Source organism: Pristis pectinata, chromosome 21, assembly GCF_009764475.1.
Source record: "Pristis pectinata isolate sPriPec2 chromosome 21, sPriPec2.1.pri, whole genome shotgun sequence".
In the NCBI taxonomy this organism is placed as follows: Eukaryota; Metazoa; Chordata; class Chondrichthyes; order Rhinopristiformes; family Pristidae; genus Pristis; species Pristis pectinata.
Genome location: NC_067425.1, coordinates 32,198,103 through 32,210,284, shown reverse-complemented (window position 1 = coordinate 32,210,284; position 12,182 = coordinate 32,198,103). Strand labels below are relative to the sequence as shown.

Sequence of the window (12,182 nt, the reverse complement as noted above, 5' to 3'; positions counted from 1 at the left end):
ACCTCTTCTATAAGTTCACCCCTCATTCTCCTATGTTCCATTCCAAGGAATAAAGCCTGTCCAACCTCTCCCTATAAGTCAGGCCCTCTAGTCCTCGCAACATCCTCGTAAATCTTTTCCGCACTCTTTCCAGTTTAACCACATCTTTCCTATAACAGGGTGACCAAAACTGTACACAGTACTCGAAGTGCAGCCTCACCAACGACTTATACAACTGCAACATGATGTCCCAATGCCCTGACTGATGAAGGCCAGTGTGCTAAATGCCTTTTTCACCACCCTGTCTACCCGTGATGCCGCTTTCAATGAACTATGCACTTGTACTCCTAGGTCCCTCTGTTCCATTACACTCCCTAGTGCCCTACTATTCATAGTGGATTGACCGGTTTGACTTTCCAAAATGCTCACCTCACACTTATCTGTATTGAAATCCATTTGCCACTCCTCGGCCCACTTCCCTAACTGATCAAGATCCCCCTGTAATCTACGATAACCTTCTTCACTATCAACAACACCTCCCATTTTCGTGTCATCCGATATTGATGAGTTGGTAAGATGAGCAGGGGAATGGTGGATGGAATTTAATCCTGAAAAATCTGAGGAGATACACTTTGGGACGACAAGTAAGGCTGAGACCCGAGTAAGTACTGAGAAATATCGGGACCTTGTTGAACATGTCCAAGGATTCCTGGAGACAGCAGCAAAGGTAGATAGAATGTTTATGAAGGCATACAGCTTACTTAACTTCATTTGTCGGGGACACAATATAAGACCAAGGAAATTATGGCACATCTACATGAAATATTGATTAGGCCACAGCCAGAGTATTGCATGCAGTTCTGGTCTCCACACTTTTGGTCAGACATGATTTCACTGGAAAGGGTGCAGAAGATATTTAAGATTAAGGTATCTTTATTAGTCACATGTACATCAAAACACACAGTGAAATACATCTTTTGCGTAGTGTGTTCTGGGGGCAGCCCGCAAGTGTCGCCATGTTTCCGGCACCAACGTAGCATGCCCACAACTTCCTAACCCGCATGTCTTTGGGATGTGGGAGGAAACGGAAGCGCTCGGAGGAAACCCACGCAGACACTGGGAGAACGTACAAACTCCTTACAGACAGTGGCCGGAATTGAACCCGGGTCGCTGGCGCTGTAAAGCGTTACGCTAACCGCTACACTACCGTGCCTCCCCACCAGGATGATGCCTGAGATGGAGCATTTCAGTTATGAGGAGAGACTGGACAGGCTGGGTTTGTTTTCTTTGAAGCAGAGGAGGCTGAGGGGGGACCTGACTGAGGTATACAAAATTATGAATTATGAGTGGTATAGATGGTGTGGATAGTAAGTAACGTTTCCCCTCGGCAGAGGTGTCTGTAACCAGAAGGCATAGGATTAAAGTGGGGGGGGGGGCAGGAGGACGAACTTTTTCACCAGAGGCCGGTTGAAATCTGCCTGTTTGGTGGAGCCAGGCACTCTCACGACATTTTAGGTGAGCACACGAAACACCATGGCATGGACGGCCATGGGCTGAGTGTTGGAAATTGGATTAATATAAATAGGTACTTGATGGCTGGCACGGACATGTTGGGCTGAAGGGTCTGCTTCCAATGCTATATTACTTGATGACTCAAAGTAGTGTACCACTGGGGCCCTGACCCTGGATAGCATGATGACCACTGACAGTTCTCTTTGACTGTTATCAGGTGAATAATACTGAAGATACTGTAAAATGCCCACAGATACATTGACCTAATGTAAAATAGCCTAAGCCCTTGCCCAAAACTGAACACAATACTCCAAGTGCGGCCTCACTGACGTCTTGTACAATTGCAACATAACATCCCCACTTCTATCCTCAATGGCTGATGAAGGCCAGCCTGTCAAAAGCCTTCTTCACCACCCCGCCTACCTGTGACACTACTTTCAGGGAACTATCTATCTACAACACTCCCCAGGGCCCTCCCATTCACTGTGAAAGTCCTACCACGGTTTGACTTCCCAAAATTGTCCTTGGACAAGTAGGGACAGCCAATGAACGCTGACTAGCACCACAACACTTACCTTTTTCCACTGTTCAGCCCTTGAATTACACTTTGTATTGGCCCGTTCCCCACATGCACAGCAGGTAAATGCTCTCTTACTGAGCTCAATGGTAGATACCTCAGTGGGAAGGGAAGTTAGTTTCCCTGTGGAACTGACACTTATTGGTCAGCTCAGTTTAGCTTGACACATTTCCAAGTTAGCACGGTGTGTGACTGGGAGAGGAAACCTCACCTCCCAAACACGTCCTGTCCTTGTGCTTCTTAGTGGTAGGTGTACAGTCAACTTAAAGCAAAAAATTGTAGGGTGTAGTGGTTAGCGCAATGCTATTACAGCGCTAGTGACCCGGGTTCAATTCTGGCTGCTGTCTGTAAGGAGTTTGTACGTTCTCCCCGTGTCTGCGTGGTTTCCTCTGGGTGCTCCGATTTCCTCCCACATTCCAAAGACATATGGGTTAGGAAGTTGTTGGTGCCGGAAGCGTGGCGACACTTGTGGGCTGCCCCCAGAACACTCTACGCAAAAGATGTATTTTACTGTGTGTTTTGATGTACATGTGACTAATAAAGATATCTCATCTGGTATCTGAAAATGGTGGAAACACTCAGCAGGTCAGGCAGCATCTGTGGAGAGAGAAGCAGGGTTAAATTTCATGTCAAGGAACCATTCTTCAGAGCTCTTGACCTGTGATTAAGATCTACCAGAGTTCCTCAGTATTTTAGCCAGTTGTGACTCTTCGTGGTGATAAACATTTCTCCTGCTGGGGGCTGCCAAACCCAAGCCAAAGACTTTTCCAGTGGTAATGTTACTGGCAAAGTCAGTGTTCACTGGCCGTCCCTACTTGCCCACAAGGAGGATGGTGGGCATCTACAGAAGGAACTGCCCTGCCATTATCTGGAGAGGATAGGGAACACGGAAATCCCTTGACCTTCTCGAAATGCATGACTTCAAGAACCATCAAAGGCAAGTTCAGGAACAATCTGTTCTTGGATAATACAGGTGGTTTCCTTTGTCCTAAGTGGGACATGGGTATGTTGAAAGGTACATTGCAATAATTTTCCCCCCAGTTCCTTTGAAGTAGCTTAGGATTTCCTATCACTCATTACTCAACTGCTGAAAGGTTGCTGATTCAGCTTTCTTGCTTCCTGCCCGCCCTGCCCCTGATGCTCTCGGGTCCTGTCCACACATTGTCCAGGTATGACTATCAAAATTAGGAGGATTTCGCAAAACCTTGTCAGGTGGAGAGCCATCTAATTGCACAGCTCTTAACCTCACTACACCGGCCTCCTGCCGTGTGCGTTCGGAGATAGTAATGAGCGTTAGTACTTCAAAATTTTACTGAAAACGGCTTTGATTCATTTCTCGGTAGACTTCACAAACTTCAGTTTGAATGTAATCATACATAAACCCCAGGGACAGCTGATGCTCGCAGCAAAATGCCTTCAAAGAATTAAAACCACTTGATTCCAATTTGTAATCACTCCAAGGTGTTCATTACTCCAAGGGTCTGGAATTAATACACAGTAAACCCTTTAGTCTATTTGTGGTCTACAAATATTTCATTGGGGAGGGCTAGTGTCCCCTAACTGTGTAGGATCAGAGCATTTCTCCTTTAAGCACACCATTTAAAGGTCACTCATTTACAACCATTAGCTTTTCCCCCACATCCATTATTCTATGTATATACTATTTGAATCCCCTGATTAATTCTAGCTTATAGTTCAATACTGAGTATTTATCTCAGGTTTTGAAATTTGTCTGCACCATTTTTCCATCATTAAAATGGCACTAGAAATCTCCTTTGAAAAGTTGTTTTGAAATGCTCTAAAATAAAAAGCTCAAAATTCACTTACACTGGGTCCAAATCAGAACTTGTGAACTCTCTTGTTCTCTCTAATGCCACTCAGCTTCAGGAACAGAGGGTGTTAGAGGTCAAATCTCCCACGTTAGTGGCACCTTTCTTCACAGCTTTGCTTGCAGGACAAACTTCAAGTAGCAAGCTAGCACGTGTGCCTGATCTGCTTTCAAAGTAAAAATTTATGGTCACCCTCATTTGGAAACCTTGCCCCAGAATCCTCAGACTGACTCTGCTGAGATTTGCCATGTATGGTGCTTGCTGTCTTGCAGACACAAAGACTAGCCTAACAAACAAAGTGGGGAATCTTTCATTTTGCATTCACACACAGAAGGGGTTAGAATTGGGGCTAGGAAAGATTTTTCCAGCTCTTATTTAGCGGTTAGCGTAATGTTATTACAGCGCCAGCTACCCGGGTTCAATTCCCGCTGCTGTCTGTAAGGAGTTTGTACGTTCTCCCTGTGTCTGCATGGGTTTCCTCCGGGTGCTCGAGTTTCCTCCCACATTCTAAAAAGATGTACAGGTTAGGAAGTTGTGGACATGCTATGTTGGCACCAGAAGCGTGGCGACACTTGCAGGCTGCCCCCAGAACACTCTACACAAAAGATGTATTTCAACTTTGTGTTTCGATGTACATGTGACTAATAAATAAATATCTTAAAATATCTTATATCTTAATAGCAAGGATCTTATACATCCACTGAAGGGATTTTATTTAAATGTTTCTTCATTCATATATAAAGCAGAAAATGTGTCCATTCACAGGGAGAACAAGGAGCATATTATCCATGGAATAAGATATCTTTATTAGTCACATGTACATCGAAACACACAGTGAAATGTATCTTTTGCGTCGTGCTCTGGGGGCAGCCTGCAAGTGTCGCCACGTTTCCGGCACCAACATAGCATGCCCATAACTTCCTAACCCATACGTCTTTGGAATGTGGAAGGAAACCAGAGCACCCGGAGGAAACCCACGCAGACACGGGGAAAATGTACAAACTCCTTACAGACAGTGGCTGGATTTGAACCTGGGTCACTGGCGCTGTAAATTGTTATGCTAACCGTTACACTACCGTGCCTGCTGATGATAAGAGATGTGATGATAAGATGATAAGTGCCAATGATAAGAGTTCACGGAACGTTGAGATGCTGGGGGATATCAGGTGTCCTAGTGCATGATTCACAGAAGTCATATAAGTAGGGTAGTGTAAGAGGTGAGGAATGTTAACAGAATTTAATCATCTGTTGCAAGGGGAATTGAATACACCAGTAGGGAAGCAATGCCTTAGTTATATAGAGCTTTAATGAAACCGTATCTGGAGTATTGTGTGGATTATGGGGGTCCTTTTTTAAGGAAGGACGTAACTGTATTAAAGGCAGTTCAGAGAAGGTTTACTGGACTAACGTTGGAAAAACTAGGCTTGTATCCACAGTTTAGGAGAGAGAGGAGAGACTTGATTGAAAGATATGAGATCCTGAGGGATTCTGACAGGGAGGGACGTGGAGAGAATGTGTGTATGTGTGTGTATGTGTGCGCGTGTTGTACCAGTGTGTGTATCTGTGTGTACGCAAACCTATGTTTATGAACACAAAAACACAAAAAAAGGAGTAAGTCTCCTGGCCCCTCAAGCCTGCCCCACCTTTCAATATGATCATGGCTGATTTATACTGGCCTCAACTCCTCTTCTGTGCCAGTTCCCCATTACCCTCAATTCCTCGATCTTTCAAATATTTAACTATCTCTACTTTAAATATATCTAATCTTCCACCACCCTCAGGAGCTGAGAATTCCAGAGATTCTCCATTGTCTGAGAGAAGTAATTTCTGGACACATCAGTTTTAAATGACCGGCCCCTTACTTTATACCTCTGGCCCCTTCTTCAAGACCCTCCACTGGTGAAAACATCTTAACATCAACACAGAGGATCTTATTTGTTTGAACAAAGTCACCCCTCAATCTTCTAACTCTAATGAATACAGGCCCAAACTGTCCAGCCTCTCATGATAGGACATCCCTTTCATCCCTGGAATTATCCTGGTGAGCCTCCTTTGGACTCCTCCAAAGCTACTACATCCTTTTCTTAGGTAAGGGGACCAAAACTGTGCACAATATTCCAGATGTGGTCTCACCAACACCCTGTACAACTGTAACAAAAATGATCTGCCTTCTGAGTCCCCTCACACTTCCCCACATCAAACTCCATTTGCCAAGTTTTTGCCCAATCACTCAATCTATCCACATCCCACTGCAGAATCACGATGTCCTCATCACAACATGCTCTTCCATATATTTTCATATCATTGGCAAACTTGGAAACCTCACATTTCGTTCCTTTCCCTGGTTATAAATGGAACTGCAGTCGAGGGCCTGGAACCGATCCCTGGGCTACCCCACTAGTTACAGCCCTCCAGCCTGAAAGGGACTCATTTATTCCAAGTCTCTGTTTTCTATGTGACAGACAGCTTTCTGTCCATGCTAGCACACTTCCTCCAGTACCATGGGCTCTTAATTTATTCACCAAACTCTATTGTGGTACCTTGTCAAATTCCTTTGGGATATCTAAATACGCTACATCTACAGATTCCCCTCTATCAACATTCCACCAAAGAATCCTCAAAGATTTTGAGCAAATTTGTCAAACATAATTTACCTTTCACAAAACCCTGTTGACTAGGTTTGATTACGTTCACTTTTCCTGGATGATTATTTCCTCTTTGATATTTGACTCTGGCATTTTGTCCTCAATAGACATTAAACTAATGGGCCTATGGTTCCCCACCTTCTGTCTTCCTCCCTTATTGGCTGTTTTCCAACCTTCTGGTACCATCCCTGAATTTAGTGAATTTTGAAAAAAATTCAACCAAAGGGTCCACCATCTCTGCGGCCACTTCCTTTAAAATCTTTGGGTGCGGGTCAGCCAGTCCTGGTGACTTGTCTGCCTTTAGCCCCATGAGTTTCTCTAATACTGTATCCCTTATGATTGAGATTTTTTACAAGTTTGTTCCTGTTTTTTTGAAATTAGCCCAAATGTTACCTTAGGGATACTTGCAGTGTCCTCTGTGGCAAAGACTGGCGTAAAAGATTGATTTAACATTATTGCCACTTTTTATTTCCTGTTATTAATTCACCCGCCTTGTTCTCCAGAAGTCCAACCCTTGCCTTAGCCGCCCTCACTACTTATATATCTGTAGAACCATCCTATCATTTATTTTGATATTCTATGCCAGTTTTCTCTCAATATCAATCTTCTCCCTTCTTACGAGCTTTGAAGTTTTTCACTGCTGAATCCTAAAACCTTCCCAGTCCTCTGGTCTAACACCAGCCCTTGCCATGTTGTTTGCCCTTTTTCTCTCCAGTTGATATCGGGGAACAGCTGAGGACACAGCAAAGGCTACGGTGTGAAAGTAGTGTGAACTTAAGGACAGATACAGTTGGAGATCCATCTTAAGAACATAGAACATAGAACAATACAGCACAGGAACAGGCCCTTTGGTCAACGATGCCTGTGCTGACCATGATGCCAAATGAAACTAATCCCATCTGCCTGCACATGATCCATCTCCCTCCATCCCCTGCACGTTCACATAAATGCCTCTTGAACGCCACTATCGTATCTGCTTCCACCACCACCCCTGGCAGGTGTGATCCAGGCACCCACCACTCTCCGTGTAACCTTTATTTTAGTAACCTGGTTTTAATGGAAAGTTTAATGATTTTTCAGAACATTTGTTTCCACAGGACTTCACTTCTGCCTTCATTCCGTCAGCCGGGAGAAAACTAAACAATTCGTCGTCTTCCACCTCACCCCGCAGGGTTAACATATGAGCATTAACCCTTCTTTTTCCTACAGAGCTGTTCAATCCCACTAAAATGTACAATTTCTTCTTTCATCTGAGTAGAATTCTCTCAACCTCTGGCTCATTTCACAGCCATCAGAGACCTCAAGATTTCCACCAGGGGGTCGAGGCTTTCAAGGGCAGAAGGCTGCACCACACTGCACGGTGCAGGCATGTAGTGAGGCCAGAGGTCCAGTCGGTGGCCAAATCTAATTGTTATTGTGAAATACCTTAAAAACAATTACATTTTCTTTACTTTCATTTTAGAAACGTCCTCACTAAGTTTCAATTACTGAAGATGAGAATGGTAGTCGTAAACATTTCCAGAAAGCATCTGAGTGGGTTGTGGGGATGAGATATAACTGAGTGCTGAGTGGAAAAGTTGTTGAACAGCCAGTGCCAGGTTACCGAGGGGATGGAAGGAGCTCTACACGTGAAAGTACTATCACAGCACCATCTACAGATGCAGCTTGATAACTGCGCAGAAAGTTGGACACTTTCATAAAGGGATTTCCTTTTATAATGCCGTAAGAATTTTCAGAGAATCATCAAGTCAGACAGCATAGAAACAGGCCCTTTGGCCTATACTAATCCCATTTACCAGTGTGTTGTCTGTAGCCTTATATGCCTTGGTAGATCAAGGGTGCTTCTTAAATATTGTGAAAGTCCACACCTCCACCACTTTTCAGGCAGTGCAACCACCTCTGGGTGAAAAAATCCCACTAAACCACTTACTCCTTACCTTAAACCTATACCCTCTGGTCTTCGACATCTCTGCTATGGGGAAAAGTTTCTTACTATCTGTCCTATCAATGCCTCTCACAATTTTGTCCACCTCTATTAGGGCCTCTCCTGCTAAGTGGAATACTTGCATATACTGAGATATATATACATTATTTGGATTTATTCATTCCAACTATGGATGGGCAATAAATACTGCCCTTACCAGTGACACCAACCCTGAAAATTAGTAAATAAAGAACTGGATAAATGAGGATCAACCCCATTGTTCCTCATTTATCTATTTATTTACTTACTCATTTTTACTAGCGAAGGATATGTTGATACAGGTACTCCCCAGGTTAAGAACACCCGTATTCCATACATACAAACAAGCGTTCGGGAGACCGGTGAGGATGGATTTGTCAGCTGCTGCGGGGCTGCAGACGTCTCCTGCCGCGTGGGACTTGCTAACTGTTCGGGTTAGGAACAGTTCACAGAAACAAAGAATGGACCTGGACAAAGAGCACTGCATTCCCTTCCAGTATGGTGTTATCAAAAAGAAAATTTGGAAGAAACTTCTTTACCTAGAAATGACACTAATTCTTGTGAAGGATTTGTTAAGTGAAAGTCATTCTTACATAACATGACTGAGGGTCAATGAGGGCAGTGTATTTGATGTGGTCATCGTGGATTTCAGTCAGACTTTTCAGAAAATCCCATATGGCAAGTGGGCCAAAAAATTAAAGAGGTGCATGATATCCAAGCAACAGTGACAAATTGGATCCAAAATTGGTTGTGTTTCATCTAGAGTCAGTACTTGAATATTTTTATTGTACATGTTAATAAATCAAACTTAATATAGGGGGCATGGTAGAGGGACTGGCAAATAATGTGGATGATAGGGAGGAGAAAAGTTTGACTTAAGGACAAGGAGCCTAGCGGCACAGTAGCGTAGTGGTCAGCGCCAGTGATCGGGGTTCAATTCCTGTCGCTGCCTGTAAGGAGCTTGTACATTCTCCCCGTGTCTGTGTGGGTTTCCTTTGGGTGCTCCGATTTCCTCCCACATTTGAAAGACGTACAGGTAGGTTAACAGGGGTTTAAAATGGGCGGCACGGACTCATTGGGCCAGGAGGGCCTGTTACCAATGTTGTATAAATAAAGAAACGGAACCCTGTCGTAAGCTGGGACAACCTGTAGCGTTGGATGAAGTTGGGAGTCAGGAGAGCCACGTTGACTTCAGAGACTGGGCTTCTTGTCTCTGTCTCTGCTGTGGGTTCAGTGCCTTAAATTCCCCGTATCTCTGATATTTCCGTAATGTCGGATGTTCAAAACAAGTTACAATAATGAAACTTTAACTGTATTGGTGCAGCGATTAAATTACCGTACTGGTTATCCAGAGGCCTCTCTCTTTTTCTCTTTCTGTTCTTCCTACCCAGGGTGATCGGAACCAGTGAGGTCCCCATCATCATTGTCGGGAACAAACGGGACCTGCAGAGAGGCCGCGTCATTCCCAGGCGGAACGTTTCCAACCTGGTGAAAAAGACCTGGAAGTGCGGCTACATCGAGTGTTCGGCCAAGTACAACTGGCACATCCTCATGCTGTTCAATGAACTACTAAAGAGCATCGGCTGCGCCCGCTGCAGGCACATGCACACTGCCATCCGCTTTCAGGGAGCGCTGCGGCGGAACCGCTGCAGTGTGATGTGACCCGCTCCTCCGCTGGGGACTCTGCAGTGTGTGTCACTGCATCGCCGTGAGGGCAGTGGAGGTGTTTGGATACGTAGCGGGTAGATTTTTACCATACGTACGGTGGTTCGAGCCAGCCGCACGTACGCCTCGGATGCGGGCGCGGCAACGAGCAGGCCCCATCTGCGGCCTACGTCACGTTCCTCTCGCCACTCCTGACGTGTGTTACGGCGGTTCTGCACCATTCAAGCTGAGTTGTAAAGTTAGCCCCTTATCTATCTTGTACAACCATCTTTAATTTATTTCTATTGGTTACTTCAGCAATAATGAATCAGAAGGACGTCAGATCATGGCGTCCTGAAGCACTGTCGGCCGGCAGTAAATGCAGCACCAGCACTCTCGGCTCTGAGTCAATGGTTGTAGGGCCATCCCGTTCCATGGATCTGACCACACGATCTAGGCTGATGCTCCAGTCCACAATTGAGGTCTTGCTGCAGGGTTATAGAGTCATGGAGTCAAAAGGCCCAGGTCACCGCGTGTTCACTGACCAATAAGAACCCAGCTCCACCAATCCCATCTCACTCTCCCCACACCACTGCCGACTCCCGCCCCTGCCACTGATCCTGTCCGTCACCTACACCCATAGGGGGATTTTACAGCAGCCAATTAACCTAGCGTTCTGCACACCTTTGGGATGTGGAAGGAAACGGGAGCACCCAGAGGAATCCCATACGGGAGAACATGAAAACTCCACACAGACAACACCGGAGATCGGGATTGAACCCGGCTTGCTGGAGCAGTGAGGCAGCAGCTGTAAGAGCTGTGCCATTGTGCCGCCCCATGGGAGATGCCCTCAAAATGCCCTCTCATTGGATATATGGGGTGCCACAATTTACCAGCAGAGCAGTGAAATTCTCCCCAGTGTCCTGGTCACCCACAGATCCAAGAATCATGAACTGGTTGCTGAGACTGCATTGTACGCAGGTTGCTGAGACTGTGTTGTACGCAGGTTGCTGAGACTGTGTTGTACGCAGGTTGCTGAGACCGTGTGTACACAGGTTGCTGAGACTGTGTGTACACAAACTGGCGTCACTGCGCTGTACATGGGTTAGTTTGGCCCTCTCTGTCTTTGATGGGTGTGAGGGAAACAACCCCAGAAAGCATTGGAAGAACACAATGGGTAAAGTTTGCATCTTGAGGAGAAAGATATGTTGGAACCTTGGCGAGCCTTGTCTGGAAGGTTGGACACAGCATCCAGTGTCTTTTCCTTTCTGCTACACTGCACAATACTGGGCCCTTCACAGCGAGGTGAGGTCTCCTCTCCCACCACCCTTATTGTTGACTCAATAGGGCCAGAAATGTGGAGCTTTTTGAGCATTGGGAAAGACCAGAATGGGGGAAGATTGAGGGACTTTATCCCTGGGCCCCAAGCTCAGTTATCCCTGAAGATTAGATGTGTAAAGATTGCACTGTGTGTGGCAGTAGTTTCTCACGGTGTTATACCTGTTTTGTCCTTTATTCCTCCAGCACTAATTCTCATCAGCCTGTACATTTCCACACTCTCTCACCCAGGTGAGAGGGATATTCCTCATTCTCTACACTTCAAAACCCATCTTCTCAACACTTTCCAGCTTAGATTAATGGACATTTCCTCTCACTCCCCACATCTGGCAAATTGCTGCCAGAAATGACACCTTCGAATCTCAGCGTTCCTCCCTACTGCACTGATGGCTCCTGGTTTGGGTGACGTTTCCGATAGGTTTGAGTCTGTGACCTTCTTAATTACCTGTGGGGGGGTGGTGACCGAGGGAACTCAGAGATGAAAGATGTTGCGGCTTATTGGTCAACAGGTGTTCAAGAGGGTTTGTTTCATGAGGATAATTAACCTGGACCAATCTACCAGTCCTCACATCCTTTGAACCGTTCACAGATACATTGACTGCAATTCTGAGAAGGACTGGAGAACAAACAAAGGTAAGAGGGGATTCAGACCTGTAGTTCACATTGCTTTGGGATATGCGGACATCTGTCGAAGG

General features: G+C 45.4%; 1 protein-coding gene across 1 annotated transcript in view; it reads left to right on the top strand.

The window, feature by feature from the left end:
• The window catches only part of LOC127581385 (ras-like protein family member 10B), a 100,346-nt gene extending 90,179 nt beyond the window's left edge, over nt 1-10,167 (top strand). Inside the window, exon 3 of the mRNA XM_052035760.1 lies at nt 9,897-10,167. Within this exon, the coding sequence (XP_051891720.1) occupies nt 9,897-10,167 (271 nt within the window). The remainder of the gene's footprint in view (nt 1-9,896) is intronic.
• The last annotated feature ends 2,015 nt before the right edge of the window (nt 10,168-12,182 follow it).